Genomic DNA, 18,013 nt, shown 5'->3' on the forward strand with positions numbered 1-18,013 from the left:
AGGTCTTTCCAGTGCCACAGGACAGGCCAGTTTGAGAAACAAGGTGTGGGAGCAAGGAAAGCAACTTTATTCAGAAAGCCAGCAGACTGAAGATGGAAGACTGATGTCCTAAAGCACCAGGGTTGATTTCAAGCTCCTTATTTTATGATAGGGAAAGGGGGAGCAGTTTAGGGGGTGACTGAAGGCTGTGGACATCGAGGTGCCAGCCAGGGTCTGAGAAGAGCTGAGAAACTGGGTGTCCTTGGTTAGCTGACTCTCGCCAGCCTAGGTCTGCTCACAAGGTTGCCATGTATCTCTGACAGGACGATCATTATGTTCATACATATCTCCCTATCTCTTTGGGGGACACAAGCTTTGGGTAGGGGGGCTATTTGCAGAAATATCAACCTGCAGAAGTTCCTTTTGATGATTAGAAAACCTCCATGCAGGGCTGGAGAGCTGAGCAGAAGCCCTTTTCCTTTTCTCTTTTCTTTTGGCCCAAAGATCAGAGCAGCACAGGAGATGAATGCAGTATGGAAGCGGAGATGTCAAGCTTTTTCTGTTATAGGTAGAAAGTTCAAACCTAAAGTTTGAACAGCTCAAACTGTGGCTCCCAAATTGATTGTGTTTTCACACCTTGCCACACTAAACCTGTATGATATCACTATGTATATCATTTCAGACATTAAGGAAAGCTTCATGAAGTAAGAAACAAGTTTTGTGACACCTCAAGGGAGTTTTAGAAATGAACTGAAGTCCCTGCTCTCAAAGAGTAACAGTTATACAAGGGATGGAATTCAGAACATGGCACATGCAGCACAATATGTACAAGTGCTGTGAGAATTCAGAGGACAGTTTCAATCTAGAGGCCAAAAGTGGTTTATCAGTTGCCAGTGCATATATTCCAGAAAAATAGAGCTGAGGGCTTAAACCCATTAGAACTTTGTTGACAAGGAGAATTTCAATATGAGCCATATACTGGGCCATGTTGGCTTTATAAGCTAAGATTTCTTTAACTCTTAATTTTATGCTGATTTGATTAAAAATATATGAAGACAGCAAAGGTCATTTCTTCCCACAAACATTTAATTTAAATGTGCAAAGTCCACGGAAGTACAGAAAAATTGGCTGGAAAAGTTCAAGGAGGTTACAACAATTCCTACTTTAATTATTATCTAAATTCTCTTGCTTCAGTCAAGATGGCAGAGTCACTCTAGTCCCCTGTTGTCTTTGACTTGTAAATTACTTAAGAGACAAGGTTAGTCTCATGTTCTCTTTTGGTTCAACATTTTATTTTTATTGAAAAAAGTACATTTAAAATTGCCTTTGTGCTTGGGTTATTCATTTGGTTAAGTACACCCCAATAATACTGTTAAAACAACTTTAAAAAATATATACCAACAGAAATGGGCTATTCTTATTCTTTATTTTAAATAAGTCAACTTAGTACAAGAGCATTCTCTGAACGTACAAGTAAGTTAAGAATTAAAAAATAAATTTAAGCTGCCAGGCCCAAATATGTACATCATTATTTACTATCATACAACAATAGAAAGCCATGTAGATATTTATTAATTTGTAAATAGAATATGGAAGGCACATCTTTGTTTTCACATTGCTTTTTAACTTTCACTATAAATGAGTGATAGCTGCATAGTTACAAAGCCTTAGTCTTATATCTAGAAATGTCTTTTAGATTATTTAAACCAATCTTCAAAGCTTTCTGAATAAGAGAAAATAGGACTGAGTGGATTAAAGAATTTAATTGAGAACAAAGTGTGAACTATTAAAATATTGACCTGCATGTTAAATTTGTACATCTTGTTGCATTTACAGAGATATACTAAGTTTCTTTGCAAGGAAAAAATCATAAATTCTTTTCTTTCTCAAGATACTCTCACCTTTTATATGAAAAACTCTTCCAGTGGAACATAATGCATTAGTCAGTGCTCTGAAAGAAATAATGCTCGACTCAGACAGAGTCTTTTAAATGGGTCATTTATACATGTCTACTATTTCACTTTTTTTTAAATGAGAAAAACCTTTTATTGACTTACGCATTAAAGACTGAATCTATCATTTTTATTTCTATATTTATCTATCTATCTATATGCATGTATGGAAGGCATTTCCAAGAACAAACTTCATTAGTATGGCTAAAATATCATCATTATTAGTGTAATACCATATTTTGCCTCCTCAGGAATAAAGGAAATGATTGCATTTCAGTGTCCCCTTAATTTATTTAAAACAATGAAAATAGACTCAGAAGTTTAAAATGAGAAGACAACTTAGATTTCATCTACATGTTACAAGCCTTTCATTTGACAGCACAATTATTCAAATACAATAGGAGAGAATAAGTCAGTCTTAAAGAGCTGCAGGTGAAGCCAACTGAAATTTTGGATCAGAATTCCAAATCAATTAACTATAAAAATAAAAATTATGCTAATGCACAAAAGCAAGCTTGAAAGAAAATAGTAGTTCTTCAAATATTCTTTTGAAATAATTTTCTTTGAAATATAAATAGTAGAGATCTTTCTTTTCTATCATTGAGTTACTGGGCTCATTATGATGGAATATTCATCCCCAAATTGTACAACCTAAAAAGATATTCAATATATTGGATGTCCAATTAACATATTCATTTTTCACTTGACTCAAGTTTTGTGTCTTTGAGTTCTTCCAAACTTTGGCTTGGTGAGCAGATTTTCATTGTCAAACTTCTGCAAAGGATTAGAGAGCAAAAATAAAAAACAGTAGAATGGGACATCCTTTTATTTAAATACAACAGGAAATGAATGAATAAAATAAATTTCAGAATTCTACATTCTTACAGTCATCTTTGAATGTAATTTTTAGGAAATAGAATTTATTTTAAGATTAGCTCTATTGAAATTATGTGTACAGAAAAATAAAGAATTTCTTAGAAAATCTATTTTGAATTTCTTAGGTAAAGGACAAACATAATTACTCAGCTCCTAATTTCTTCAGGTATGAGAAACTGACAGAGAATTTGTGTTGGGCAGAATATAGTGGGAAGGCAATAAGTGAGTTGAATTACATGTATGTGTTTGAATTTAAGGCAGGTTCCCCAGTCTATAATCTTTTTTAGGAATAATCTTTTTTCATGGATAAGCAAGGAGAAAAACTCACTGTTGAATTACTGATTGTAGCATGTGTTAAAAGAGCACTGGGCTGGTCCCCTGCATCAAATCCGACACTCCACCTTTCTTGGCTGGAAGGCCGGAGACATGGTACTCTTGGAGAGTGTGTGAAAGGGATGGGTGCTCTTATGGAAGCAGAGGATACTGAACAGACTTTCTCTATTTGGTCATCACAGGACTGTATATCCCAAAACATTCTCCTGTGAGAAATGGGCTAGTGGATTTGTCTGTGGCCCACTGTGGACAGCTGACGCAGGCTCACGTGTGCTCACTTCCCATTGTGCATAAATTATGGGCATGTTCAAGGAGGCTAAAGCAATTCATACTTACACCCTAACATTTCTAGTTCTTGTTGAGATGGCGTGCTCGCTGTAATCTCTTATTGCCTTTGACTTGGAAATTACTCCAGAACAGAATTCTATAAAAGTAGGACTAAAGCATTTTTAAATATCTTACTTGTTTTCCAATGTTTCCTGTGAGGTGTGATCAGATTTCATAACTCATTTCACCAGCTTAACAAAGACACAATTAATAACTTCATTTATGCAAATATGGGGAATTGAAATGAGCCTAAACTTTAGTTCACCTGACATTCCACTGCCTTTCAATATATTTGAGACATGAATGGAGAACCAAAGCATTACTTTTGCTAATGTGGAAATGCACATTATTCCTCGGCAGTAAGATACTACAAAAGGCAGTAAGATACTAGCACCCACCTGGATTTTCTGTTTCTACAGAACTTAAAGGATCTCCTGCATCAACTGATTCTGTAGGTTGGACATTGAATGCATTTTTCTGTGAATAAAAACCAGACAAATGTTAGTACCACAGTTTTCTAAATTTAAGATATTATAAAGAAAAATATACTTCATATTAAAAGAAATTTTTTGGTGACTTTGTTTTCTTTTGGTTAAAATGAATTTTGTAGAGTTTTTCTTTAAGAACTCTCTATTTCATAGATATTTACAAACTTTGATTTAAACTCGTGTTTGTCCTCTACATAGTATTTGTTATTTCCATGGGGTAACTCTTACCCCAAACATTGACTTTGTCATAGTTACCTGCTATAATGAAAAGCTAAAGTGGACATTTAAAAAATCTCTTAGCATATTGACTATGACCCAATTCAAATATATGATGTTATATATACATGTGTGTATACACACACACACACACACACACACACATTTTCTTTGAATTTTGCCAACTAAGTATTCTTTGACATTTTTTGATTTTAGATCATCAAACAAGAGAAAAGACAACTCAGTTTGCTATCTTTGTACAAACACAAGAAGATGTCTTTTCCCCAGTATTTATACTGCAGATAAAAGGAGTCATCTTACATTCAAGTCCTTTCAAAATCTCTTATATTAAAAGAGGCACACTCAATTATGTTTATTAAGAAGGTATTAAAAAAGATACATTTACATGGAGTAATGACAGTCACTCATAGGTTTGAATCATATCGTAAGTCACCTAATAGAAATAGTTAAAAAAAAAAGTGTGAAGAAATTTAATGTAGATTTATTATCAATCCTGTTGTTATAACCCCACCATTTGCAATGTTACCCCTCTAAATAAGCCTTTTTAAAAGACTATGAGGGTGAAATAGGTGAAGGGGATAAAGAGGTATAAACATCCAATTATAAAAAAATTAGTCCAGGGATGAAAGTATTGTATAGGAAATATAGTCAATAATATTGTAGTAACTTTGCATGTTGACAGATGGCAACTATACTTATGGTGATGAGCATTTAGTAATGTATACAATTGTAGAATCACCATGTTGTACACCTGAAACCAATGTAATATTGTATATTAACTATATTTCAATTAAAAATGAAAAATGGAAAAAGATTATAATAGTGATTATGGTATGGAGATAACAAGAGAGATCAAGAATAGATTATGCTATATGACAACGTTACTTCAATTTAAAAAAATAGATTATGAATGAAAACTCACCTGTACCATTCTTTTGTGACTAGGGATTTAATTATCTAGGATTATAGTTGCAACTACAGCATCATAAACACACCAATGTTGTGTCTCAAATATCATAAGTAGAAGGCTATAGTAAAGGCTATGTGCTTTGGAACAGTGTGCCATATGGATTTAAAATCAGCTTAAGTGATGATAAAATCACTCATGCTGGAAAATTCATGAGTGGGGTTTGAAAAATTTGTTTCAGGAAATAAGAGAATGAAGAAAAAGCAAAAGTTACCAACATGCGTAAGTATATCGTAATTTTAAATATTTTTCACATAAAAATTAAGGTACATTATACATAATTAGAAATTTGACTATTTCACTTCTATTCCTCAAAATATATTAAACCAAGTTAGACAAATAATTTGGAGGATTTTTCATTGGAAAATTCAGGATAGATTTATATTTGGGTTTTTTAAATACGGCAAATGCAAAAAATAAAAACCTAGTAATTTTTACTAGTAACTCAGTGACTTCTCTGTGTCCAATTGAAAAAGATGAAGTTTTATGCATTTTTATTTCTCTTTTGAGTTTAGTTGAAGTCAGAGGAAGAAACCCTCTACAGTTCTTCACACCAGTACTTACATCAAAATTAAAAATGGAATTTTTACCTTTCTCAGTAAACGAGCACAGTAGGAAATAGAGAGGATAATTCCAACGGTGCCAGCCATCACCCCATAAATAATGCCTATTATCACTATTGGAGAAAAAGCAGAAAATTACAAAAGTGTGAAATAAATTACCACATCAAAATTGGAAAATAAAATAGGTAAAATCAGGGTAATATCACTTTGCCTTTTTATAGAAAGTACATTAACATACTTTTATGTATATTTTTTCAAAAATTAGGTTTTTCACAGTAACCATGTGGGAAAATGGAACTTTGAATGGTAAAGTCTATATTCAAGGTCACAAAACTAATGACAAAACCAAGACCCAAAGATTCTGACTCAAGTTCATTGTTCTTTACAGTCTCTCATGGTCATAATTATGGGTAAGAGCTAGTGGATATTGTGCTTTGATACAGGAAAAAATGAACGCTTTCCTAGTTTCAAAGTTGTGAGAGAAAATAATGTCTTGATAGATAAAAGGGCATTAGAATGATCATAGAATCAGAAACTTGGAAAAAAGCTGACATAAGCAGTTAACAATGAGAAAAAGAAGGCTAACCAGGGTAAGTTACTTAGAGTACCAACTAGTTAGCAGTACAATTATAACTATAATCCACATCACTGATATTCTAAGCTTGTGTTCCTTCTATGTTATCTTTACAGAGTCCATAACATAATCACTGAAATATTTTTCAAATTTTTTACATGTTTTGAATGAAACAAAATTTAAGTTAGAGGTACTCTTGCATATACGTAGCATATTTGTAGTGATTTTGAATGAAGTAAATAGAACTGAAGGCAAGATATATGAGTAAAATGGCACATTTATTTGCCTAATGTATATTTAAAAGCCTCATTGATAAAAAAATAAAAGTCTCTTTTCCTGCCACTGGTATTGCACAGCCTTCCTGTCTACTCAGCTTTAATTTATGAGACAGTGATTCAGTTCTACAATCCATTTTTCCTGTGTGAAGTATGGACACAGGCCAAGTGTGAAGGGAAGCTTAGAAATGCAGAATAATAAATGAGCACATAAACTAACTAAAACCAGATCTATAGCAGCACCTAAATGGGTTAGTGAGAGTCCCAGTCCTAGAGGGTTGAGGATAATCCCAATGGGGGCGTATAGGGCCAAAAGTGAATCAGGATTGAGATATGAGGGGTTCATAGTTATTCTTAATATGGTGCCAATTATTCAGATCATTTTAAGTTCCTTGCTCTCTTTACAAGTAGGGAACAGGAAATTCAATAGTTTTATACGCTCTTAAGACACTTTTTCTCAAGTACACACGATTGGGTAGAAAGTTAAAAAAACCTAACTTGGAAGAAAATTTATTATCAAATTATATATTGCTAGTTCCAAAATATTTAAGAAAATATGAAATGCATACTTTCATTTTAAGAAGAGCTTAGTTTGCTTGCCTTTACAATTTTGTGCATAGCTAATAACATATGTTTTTCTGTTTTAAAAGTTCATGCTTATCCTAAGGCATCTGGAACTAGCAATGCATAATTCAAAACGGAATAATTCCGTCATTCCATATCAAATATTAGCATACCTGGTTCTGAGAAAATGTGTTCAATTCGTTGTCTTGCTCCTAAAAAGATAAAATTTCAAAATAAAATTAGGATAAATAGGTGTGTCTTAAAAATACCATTTTGGAATTAAATTGCTTAGTGTCTTTTTTATTTTTAACTGTGTTTGGGAACTATTGTTCAACTTTGAAAAGCTAGCTAGTAAAACTTATGAGGTAATGTGTCAGTCTTAACATTAATAATTCCAGTATCTACTTTCAACAAGTAATCACGAGTCAGAAATTAGCAAACTATCTCATTAACTAAAGGGAAAGGCATGGAAAGTATTGGAAGAACCACCTATTGACTTCCTCAAGAAGCAGTGAGCTTTTTAAAAACGTAAAAATAATGAGTATAAAGGAGACACAATGGGCCATCACCCCACAGGGACTTCAGTCCAACCCAAAGAGAAGCAATTTGCTATCAATCTTTCAGATTTAAGCCACGAGAACCACCTGACTTGAGATCCTTATTGTGTCTTATCGGCAGACCCGGAGGTCTTCTGTATGGCTGCCTTAGTGCCCTGCCAGAGATAACCTGGTCAGTCCACATCTTACATTTCCTTCTCTTCTGTCTCCAGAGCCACTTTACATCATGAAGCTCTCTTACTACCACAGTCACACAGTTTTCTTGAATTTAATAATTACAAATAACATACTATATTCTATCATGCAGTCAAGAACGTTAAATTTGGTTTGAGCAGTTATGTAGAATGGTTAATGAGGGCTTGTCTTCTCTTTCTTCATGGCAGTCTATAGTTGTGGTCGGTGTGTAAGCTTTGGGGTGAAACAATGGGGTTTCAGTCATGAGTATGTCCCTTACTAGCTATGTGTCCTTGGACAAGGTCCTCAATTTCTCTGCTCTTGACTAATCTCTTGGGCAAATGAAGGTTATAATACCTATCTCTGGGTTCCCATGAGGATAAAATTAGATAACGCATGAAAACATGTACAATGCCTTACCAGGCTAGCCATTATTTGTAGGACTCACAGCGTGTCGTACTGATGTGTCCACAGTTAGCCCTTAAATGCTTTCTGGTTTGACACAATCATGTTGGCTTCACACTGAAGTCGTTTCGAAAATTAGATTGTTTAATTAGAGCCAGAAGCCTAATAATTATTTCCAAGCACTTAGCCTAATTTTTTCCCCTGGTCTCTGTTCTTCCTAAAATCCACTGCTTCTGTTTACTTCAATGCATTTTCTTAATGTTTCTATTACCTAATGATCTCGTAGCTACTCTACGTCTTCTCTGAAGCTTTATTTTAAATCTGGAGTATCCTGCCTCAACTGCACCTCCAAAAGATGCTCTCCCTTGTAAAGTTGTCTTTTCTCCCTAGAAAAAATAGCCAAAGATAGTGAGTGCCAACTGACCACCCTTATCTCAGCATGCAGTTCGTCTTCGAGTTCTCATTTATTAAGCTCTTATGATGTGGCAGCCCCTGAGTTAAGCAGTTTTACACTTAACTTTTCGAGAAACACGGTGAGATAAGTATTATGGCCCCATTTTAAAATTAAGGGGACAGTGGCCTCATGGGTAAATTCCTCAGGGTCAGCAGCTGGGACAACAGAGTCCTGCTTGGTTCGACCACAGGCTCTCCTTGTACCACTGCATGATTGGATCCCTTTTATCTAGCCCATCATTTCACGGTCACAGTCGTCATTTATGTGCTTTGCTAGATTTTTAAAATTTCTTTAGAACAGGGTATTATTCCTGTGAGATATTCCAGAAGTGAGAATTCCCCTGGAGTAGGAACCAGGCCTGCTTAGCTTCCATTTCTCAGTATGTGTCACAGATTCTTCACAATGATGTCCAATTAAATAGAATTGTATCATAACAGTGATTCTGGAGCAATTATTTTAAAATATGAACAAACCTTTCTGACCTTGTGGGTGGGGATGGTCTAGAGGAACTGAAACTTCTTGTGTCATTTTAGGAGTGAGATGTGATTTTCTTACTGCAGTAGCCAAACCTGTATAAAATAGAAGTTGAGAGAGATATCAAGAATGAAGTGATTGAGTGGACCTAAAATATAAATTTATCTCATGTCTTCCCTAGTGGCAGCTCCAGAATTTCTACAAAGCAGGGGCTTACAGATTAGGAAAGCATGCTTTGGTTTCCTTATTGGTAAAATGATACTACCTGTCTTGAATGTCACTATTAGGATGAAATCAGTTTAATACGTATATGTCTGTGAGTGTATGTGTATACATATACATTTTAATTACAGTGTATATGGCGCACAGTGAGCATTACATACATATTTGCTATTAGTGCTATCATTTTTATAAAGGGAGACTTGAAGCTCATTTGCATAGCATTTTATATAACTTTGAAAAATTTCTGATGTTAAAAAAAGGTGGAGAGTCACAGCTATTATGTGAGGACTAAAGTTTTGCCCCATGCTCCACGTCTCCATTTCTAGGTACAATCCTATTTCTTGGGTAAAAATGAAAACAAAGTATCACTAATCTCTTCTAGCTTGTTACAGAGTGAGTCAGTTCTAAAGTTCCCTATCCATACTTCTTTTCTCTCTTTCAAAAGTAGCATTTCAGAATTGTAATAGAATTGCATGAAATGCTGACTGTAGTCTAAGATTACTAGTTGAGGATCTAGTTAATCAAGTGATGTAATGAATTCTACATCATGGTATTCTTTCACATAAACATAAACACACAAATGTGAATACAGGGCATGTATTCTCCTATGTCCTTTCAAAATTTCATTAAATACATTGTACATTGATTTTTATAATTAAACAATTTTATTGTATTTTTTAATTCTATATATGTAAAATTTATAAATTATTTTATAAAATTTTAAAAATTAAGTAAGATTTTTTATTGCAGAAGTAGTCTAGATTCAATGACAAGAAATTGAGGGATACAGAAAAGCACAAGCCACTCACAGATATGTATCAACAAACCACTCAGAAATAGACATTAAATATTTTGATTATAGCTGTCTGAACTTGAAGCTATTTCATCTAAATATAAGATCACTGTGTTCAAATATGTAAAATGTATACGCAGTGATTAAAATATGTATACCACATACATAAACCCTATGTTGTTGAATATACTTCCATGACAAGATTTTAACAGCTGCATAGTATTCCCTTGTATGAATGTACCGTTATATATTTCCCAATCTCTGACTTTAAGCATTCATGTTATTTTCATTTTTATGAGAGTTATAAATCATTCTGAGGTAAACATCAGTATACTAAACTCTGGATGTATCTCTGCTCATTCCTTTGAGAAATGAGGGAAATGGGGCCCAAATATGATGCAGTTGGGGTAGAAAGGCACATGCAGACATTCTCCAGAGACAGTGTCACTTTGGCTCTTTAGTGAAACCCTCCAGGTTTCCTGGAGAATCCACAAAGAACTGAAAATGTCTGTGGCACTTCTGGTCAGTATACCCAAGGACAGAGTACCAAGACCTGCCTCTTTCTACCAGCTGTCAGCTGATCAGTTCACCCCCAACTGTGCAGGCAAGGATCAGCATCCCCAGACTGTCTGCAGTGTTTTCTTGTCTATATTTTCACCCCAGTCCTCGACTTGTCCTATCACCCAATTCTTCACTTGTGTGTAAACAATGCCACACAAATGAAGATTTACTTGATGACAAACAACTAATATATTTCTAAGTCACTCTTCAACACTCAGACGTGAAGGTTTAAAAGATAATATACAAACAAATGGTTTTTAACAATAAACTGATGGCAAGGATTTTGAGGTTCAGCAAATATTAAGATTGAAAATATGGAAAGATGTATGTTTATTAAGAATCAGTGAAAATATGTAAAAATTACAAAAAAAAGGATAACTAATGAACAAAATTACCTACATCTCTTGGTCAATGTTACATCTCCTTCATACCTTGCAGTTCGGTATGACTGATTTACACTTAGGTCATGTATTTATAATCCCTTTTGGATACCAAATGGGCTCTTCTGAAACACAAAACTTGCTTCCAGGGCTCCAAGTTCCCACACCTAGTTCATTTTGAATCTCTTTAGCATTAGAACAGTGCTTTGTACATAACAGGTATTCAGTGAAATACTAATAGTTGTAACCATTTGGCCAATTTCGTATAGAGAAGCAACTAGGTGAGTTCCCAGATTGCATCTAAACTACACAGAACAATGAATTAAACAAACTACATGGCAAAGCAGCATGTACAGAATGAGTGCGAGCATAATGAGATACGTGCATCCATAGAAGACCGACCCAACATTTTCAACATGTCAATAACAAGCACACAGTTTTACGACCAACAGACAAAAATCTAAAAGCAAAAAACCAAACAAGAGCACATCATACTTAAAGTCTCAAAGTGTTAAGTGAGTTAAAATGTTAAGTTTAATTGAGGTCCTCTAGGAGTTTTGACTATGAGTGCAAATACTCCCCACATATGCTTCCAATCTTCAGCAGGACACAGGGACAGCCTGAGTCAAGACCTGCTGGGGTCACTAAGGGAGGTGCATGCAGTCTATGGGCTGATGCCCCCTCTTTGTGAACACTGACAAGACCCCATGTGATCCAGTCTTCCCACCTGCATCCCCTCCCTCACCGCCTGCTACTCTACCTTCTGTTGGCCATCTCTTGGTTTGTCAAATACATCATACTCTTTTCCATGCTCAGACCTTTGAGCCTGCTCTTCCCTTTGCCTGAAATGTTCCCTTCACATGCATCTTGCCTAGCTATCTGCTTTTCAGGTCTCAGCTCCTTGTCATTTACCTTGGGAGGTCTTCCCTGACCTCCCTCAGAATTAGCCTAAAACCTCCATGAAGTCCCCTGTTCCTGGTATAGTGTGGTGAGGGCTCAGTGGAATCTTATCATTGACTGTCTGGAATCCAGATATGTGTTCCATAGGCCTTCCTGGTCTGGGAACCTTGGGTTGTTGCTCATATGTTCATTTACCAAAGTGTTTTCAGCATTCCTACTTTGTGTTATGAACTGGAAACACAATGAATGAATACATAATTCATGGCTTTCCCAGCAAGGAAATTCCAGCTTAGTAAAGAGAGACAAAAATCTAATCTAAGTGGGTATAAACTCCAAATTATAAAATCAATTAGTCTGAGGGATGGAAATACAGCATAGGGAATATAGCCAATAATATTGTACTATTTTGGTATGGTGATGGATGATAAGCATACTCACTGTGGTGAGCATTTTATAGTCTATATAATTGTCAATCACTATCTTGTTCATCTGAGACCCATATAATATTGTGTATCAATTATATCTCAATAAAAAATTAATCTAAGTGTAAGAAAGTATTTTAAGGTGATGGTGGAGCAGGGCACAAAGGAGACAGTGGCCAATTCTAGTTGAAGGAAGAGGAGGTGGAAAGATCTCATGGACGTGTTCTGTGAACTCATCTTGAAAGAAGGTTAGGATTTCACAGGCTGACTGTAGACATTTAAATACAGAGTCAGCAGCATCAGTAATGTCCTGGAATTTGAGACATCTGAGTAGGTCAGGGAACTGCAAGCATCTGTGTGGCTGCAGCATAAGATGTGAGCAGGAGAAGAATAGAGAAATTGGTAAACAACAAGGGAAAAGCTGAAGGGGCAGTCCAGTCCATCATTGGTGGCCATGGTATGCCATTTGGACTTTATTCTTTGGGCAATGCAAAGAAAATAAAATGCCCAAACCAGATGATCATTTTGGGAAGATCACTGTCGAGTACAGAGTATGATGTGGGGAAAAAAGAGCGTGCCCAGACCATTTAGAAGAGGATCCACCTTGTGTTCAAGAGAGCCAAGATAAGCAGTCTCTTTGCAAACAAGCCACTCCTTCTTACAGAGGGTCCTTATCATTTCTTGACATGGCCTTTGGTGGGGAAGGCCTGTAGTCTAAGTGTTTAAAGGGCAGAAAATTGCAGCAAGTTGTAAAAAGAATTGATGAAGACCCAACAGCAGGATCCAACTTCTCTTGAAACTGGCACTTAAATTTAGCTTTTAATAAGTAGTGACTCTATAGCATCTTACTACGCTGATGGACAGTGACTGCAAGGGTGTGTGTGGGGGGACTTGATAATATGGGTGAATGTTGTAACCACCATATTGCTCATGTGAAACCTTCATAAGATTGTATAGCAATGATACTTTAATAAAAAGAAAAAAAGAAGAAAAAATTTAGCTTTTAATTTTAAACAAAGTCAGAGAAGAGGAAAAAAGTACTTTAAATGGATAAGCACAATATATGTAACTTTTTTGGTATTGAAAAGAGAAAATGCTTAGGGACAGAGAGCACACTGAAGTAAGTTTTGAGCTTTTTCAAAGCCATTTCTACCCTTTAGCAAAGAGACAGAGATAGATGTCTTTCATCTCAGCTATTCCTCAGAGGAAAAGAACATTCCGTCGAAACTGTGTTGTGAAGTAGAGGCTAAAGCCCCAAACTCTAAACAGTAGTTATAACTCAGGAACATGTAACATTGCAGGCAGCACATGATTTAGGAGAACGTCATCCTTAAGGCCATTTCCAAAATCTGCATATACTTTATCCAAGTCCCACCTGTGAACGTCATGGTCTATTTGCACCCTTACAAAAACTTATTGGTGGCCAAACTGACTTGAGGCTGAAAATTTGCACTTGTGTTCTTAGAAGCACCTGCTTTAATTCTCCATATTTAGTTGTTTTGGAACCATTTCTTAGCAATTGTCACCTAAAACCACCAATGCCGTAAGAACCTAAACACTTACAGTAGGTCAGTAAATGCCCTAAGAACAACTTGATTTAAAATGTTTTTAAACATCGCTTCCTCAATAATCTAATACCTGTACCTGATCTACAAAACGATCTTTGTCATAGTTAGTTTTTCTTTCTTTTTCTGAAAAAAAAAGAGATAACTTTATAAGTATCTGAATAGGAATTAATACCCATGCTTGCTTAGTGGTATGAGGAGGGCTCAGGGACTTGTTATTGAAAGTCCACAGTTCAGAGTGTCAGCTTGAAAGGCATTAGTTCCGATCACACAAATCAACTTTCATATTTTCTAGCATTTAAGTAAATTTTTAAGAACTTGCCGGTTATTCCAAGATTCACATGAAACAATTTAAGGAATTTTATCACCACGTCAAATTCAGTATCCAGCCCTTGGTTGAAAAATGATGCTTGAGAGAAACAAAATTAATATCTTTTTGTACATCCTCAGGTGCTAAAGTTATTTTCCAAATTCGGGGTGGAGAAACAAAATCCCCAGATACATACGTCTAACAACCACCAAGAATGTTCTAATGTTACATTTGACAGCAATAGCCCCCAAGTCTATTTGGCTCTCCCAGCTTCCTAAGGCTCTAATCAGCTCACAGACACCAGTCTGGACATACTCAGTTAGGCAAAGTTGTAGAATTTCTGTGAATAAGCGAATTTTAAACAGGGCTTTTTGCAATAGAATCTTCATTGAGTCACATAAGCAGAAAGCGTAGAGCAGATTTTTAACCAATAAAACTATGGACATGGTTTGCCTAAAACTTTAAGGGACTGGATTATGAGGAGTCTCTCTCTTGCTGCTTTTTTCTTTTCCTACGCTCTGAACCTCTAGTTTTCTGTAGCTAAATCAGCTTTCAACAAGTCTGTTGCATTGTTCATACATGAAAAGTCAATTTAAATATTATCCTACCTAATTCAGAAATGTACTTTTACAATTAACATTACTAGGTCTCTTGGAACATATAATCCAACTTCCTTACTCTACAGACAAGAAATTTGCTATCATAAAAATTAATAGAGTGGCTCAGTTTCACACAGCTAGTAAGAAATGGACCGGAGACTCATTCTGCTGCCTGCCCATGATCAGGCTGCCCACCTCTCTACCTGGCTGAAATCTCATTAGCAAGATTTCTTTGATGTTTTAGCATATTAGTGGGTGAACGCTGGGGTGCACTGTACAAAAGTCTAACTAAATTCTTTGAGATTCTCAGATATCCTAAGGGCTAAGATTTTCATAAGAATCATGTAATCTCCACTTAATTTTTTTCACACCAACTTATTGTGCTACTTACATTGAAGGTCTTAGCTCCCACCCCCTGCCTTTCTAGAGCCGCTAAGTGAAGCTGTTCCCTGCTCTAGCAATACTGATGTGAAGGACATTTTCTTAATGCCTTTACTTCCAGAAGGAATCCCTGAAAAATTCCACCTCTCTCTCCAAGAGAAGCATAGTTACCCTGAGGGCTTATGGAAGATGTGTCCAGAATCTGGCTGCCCAGAAAAGATGGGTCTTGGGATAACACTGAATATTTCTTTCATTGTGCTGGACTCTGAAAACTTACTCTGAAGTCCTTACCCCATGCCTACTAGCAGTGAATCACTGGCTATACCTTTAAGGATGGGTAAAGTTTTAGGTGGAAATGTGGAGGGGAATTTAAGGTAAAGAAATAGCATGGGCTACAACATGGAGAAGGGAGAGCACAGCGTGCCTTCTTAGGGAGGCCAAAGGGCAGCTGGCAGGCAAAGGTTGGCAGACTTCTCAGACTGACAAGAGTTCAGTATTCTAGTGGCAAATGAGTGCAAAATAAAATAGAGGAGTAGGTTTAGCAAGGTGTCAAACTCCCAGTTTAAAACATTTTTTTTTAGCCCCCAAACACTGAACTGGCATTTGCTGTGGTGCTTTATATGAAGTACGTATTTGTGACCTGAACTGAATCACATAATTTTAAGTTTGGAAAGGGTGGAAGGAATTAATATACCACCCAGAATATTAAACATTCCAAATTTACATGGTTGTTTCACCTCACACTTGCTTACCATCTGAATTTTTCCAGATTATTTATCTCTATTGTCTCTTAATCCTCAGTGCTCTGACCTTACAGTTGCTCATGAAAACTCTACCAGCCTGAGGTAGACGTGCGTTGGGGGAGGGAGCATGTGAGGGCCTCTGCCCTTGTTCCCAGTGTGCCAAGCAGGGTGGGGGCAACTGGTGGGCCCAGCACGTATTAGGAACACAACTGGGAGCAGAAGTCCAGTGTCCTAACATCCTACTCTATGCTTTACCCAGTGAACCACACGGCTTTCCCTGACAGTTGACATTTCTAATGTGGATAGTTATTAGAGAGAGTAACAGTAAGATGCCCTGTTGCACAGATACCCTGCAATTTTGCTCAGTGCCAGAACTCGCAGTAGCTGAGCTTCTGTCCTGATGTGATAAAGGCAGCTCCTGTGGCTGTTGCTTTGGGCTCGCTTCCCTCCTAACTTCCAGGTGACAGAAGTCTTATCTTGCAGAAGCAAACTCTTGTGAGGATACACCCTGCCTATGAAATGCTTTACATAATTTCTAAGTCAGAAAACTAATTTCTGAGTGCTGTAGTTTTTTGGCATTGTGATGACCATGAAACTGACCGATATATTGACTTGTGGAAGTTCTGTACAGGTGATTTGTGGTACAGCTGGGACAAAAACTCCTATCTGCTGACTTTCAGCTTCCTGTTTTTTCTGCCAGTCCTTATTTTATTTTTTTATGTAGAATGACTGTATAAGTGGGTTCTTGCTTGTTCATCATCTCACCACTGGAGAAGGTTATTGCCCTGAAATGGTATTTTCAAAGGCATATTCACTTTCACTTTTGAACCAAACAATTGACTGTCTGAGTCAAGTTGTAATAATTCAGTTAGATGTCCACCCTGTCTGCGGTCATTCATTTTTCTTTTTTGGAAGGGTTTTAATAAGCCAAGGTAGACAATTACAGTTTAGAAAAATTGAACTTTCTAAAGTGGTTGGTGTGATAATATTTCAGCCTAGGGTTTGAACAGCCCTCAGTATTTCCTTTGAACTTCCCAGTCAATAGCTCTTAAAGGAGGGCGCAGCCTGTTAACTGGTGCCATTAGTGGGGCCAGGGGTCACTACAGAGTGGCATGTTTTGGTCATTCTTAAGCCATCAGTTGGTCACACTTCTCCCTCCTTATCTTGGTGGAGAACAACTCATGGAGTCTGACTTGAAGCTGTTATGGACTTAGGAAGAGAACAGCTTCCCTCAGGGAATCCTGAACTTTATAGCCTGGCCGTGGACTACCTGGCTTCTGTTCATCCTCATTGTCCCAAACCAGTACCGAGGCAGCAGGGATAGAGAGAAAAGCCAGTCTATCACCCCAGCCACTGTGTATTTTTCAGTGTAGACCAAAGAAAGCAAGAGATATTTTGTCTACTGTTTGAGTGAGAAAGGAGATCAGCATTCTAGTCTTGGCTTTTCTTATCTGAGTAAATCACTGAACTTATCTGGGACTCAGTTTCTTGCTCCTAATGCGAGAGTAATGGAAAAGATGTCTTCTAAGGTACTCCATCATTCCAAAATCATGGAAATTTATATGTCTGAGGCAAAAATATTCACAGTTAACATACTGTATATTTACTCCATTCCAGGCATTGTATCTTGCCATTTTTAAAGAAATTCCCTGAGAGACTATGATCATATATTAATTTTTATTTGTAGAGGAGAAAAGCAAGGATCACAAATATTCCTAACTTGTCTAAGATTATGCAGCTGATAAGTGGCAGAATTGGATTTTGACTTCAGAGCGATTTGCCTGAGAACTGTCTGCCAAGGCCTACTATCATCTTTGCAGAATAAAGAGAATGAGAACGCCAAATAAGTTTCATTGAACGATTAATTTCTCACCGAACTATGTGAACTCTCCAGCACCAAACTCTCAAGCAAGCCTTCACTTACAACAAATCAGGGCT

The 18,013-nt window shown here is 36.5% G+C and overlaps 2 protein-coding genes across 3 annotated transcripts in view; one reads left to right on the forward strand and one right to left on the reverse strand.

Moving 5' to 3' along the window:
- The window catches only part of TMEM192 (transmembrane protein 192), a 94,325-nt gene that overhangs the window by 59,162 nt on the left and 17,150 nt on the right, over positions 1-18,013 (forward strand). The gene's annotated exons all lie outside the window — the stretch shown is intronic.
- On the reverse strand, positions 911-11,354 carry GYPA (glycophorin A (MNS blood group)). 2 transcript variants are annotated; one of them, XM_057491486.1, is made up of 5 exons: positions 9,199-11,354; positions 7,309-7,347; positions 5,750-5,835; positions 3,866-3,944; positions 911-2,705 (listed from the first exon to the last, which is right to left on the reverse strand). In XM_057491486.1, the coding sequence occupies exons 1-5, from the start codon at positions 9,251-9,253 to the stop codon at positions 2,698-2,700; spliced, it is 267 nt and encodes an 88-aa protein (XP_057347469.1). In that variant the 5' UTR covers positions 9,254-11,354; the 3' UTR covers positions 911-2,697. The 2 variants fall into 2 exon arrangements, with proteins under 2 accessions (XP_057347469.1, XP_057347448.1); XM_057491465.1 differs by having other exon boundaries at positions 911-3,944.

This window comes from Manis pentadactyla, chromosome 1, assembly GCF_030020395.1.
Source record: "Manis pentadactyla isolate mManPen7 chromosome 1, mManPen7.hap1, whole genome shotgun sequence".
NCBI classification, from domain to species: domain Eukaryota; kingdom Metazoa; phylum Chordata; class Mammalia; order Pholidota; family Manidae; genus Manis; species Manis pentadactyla.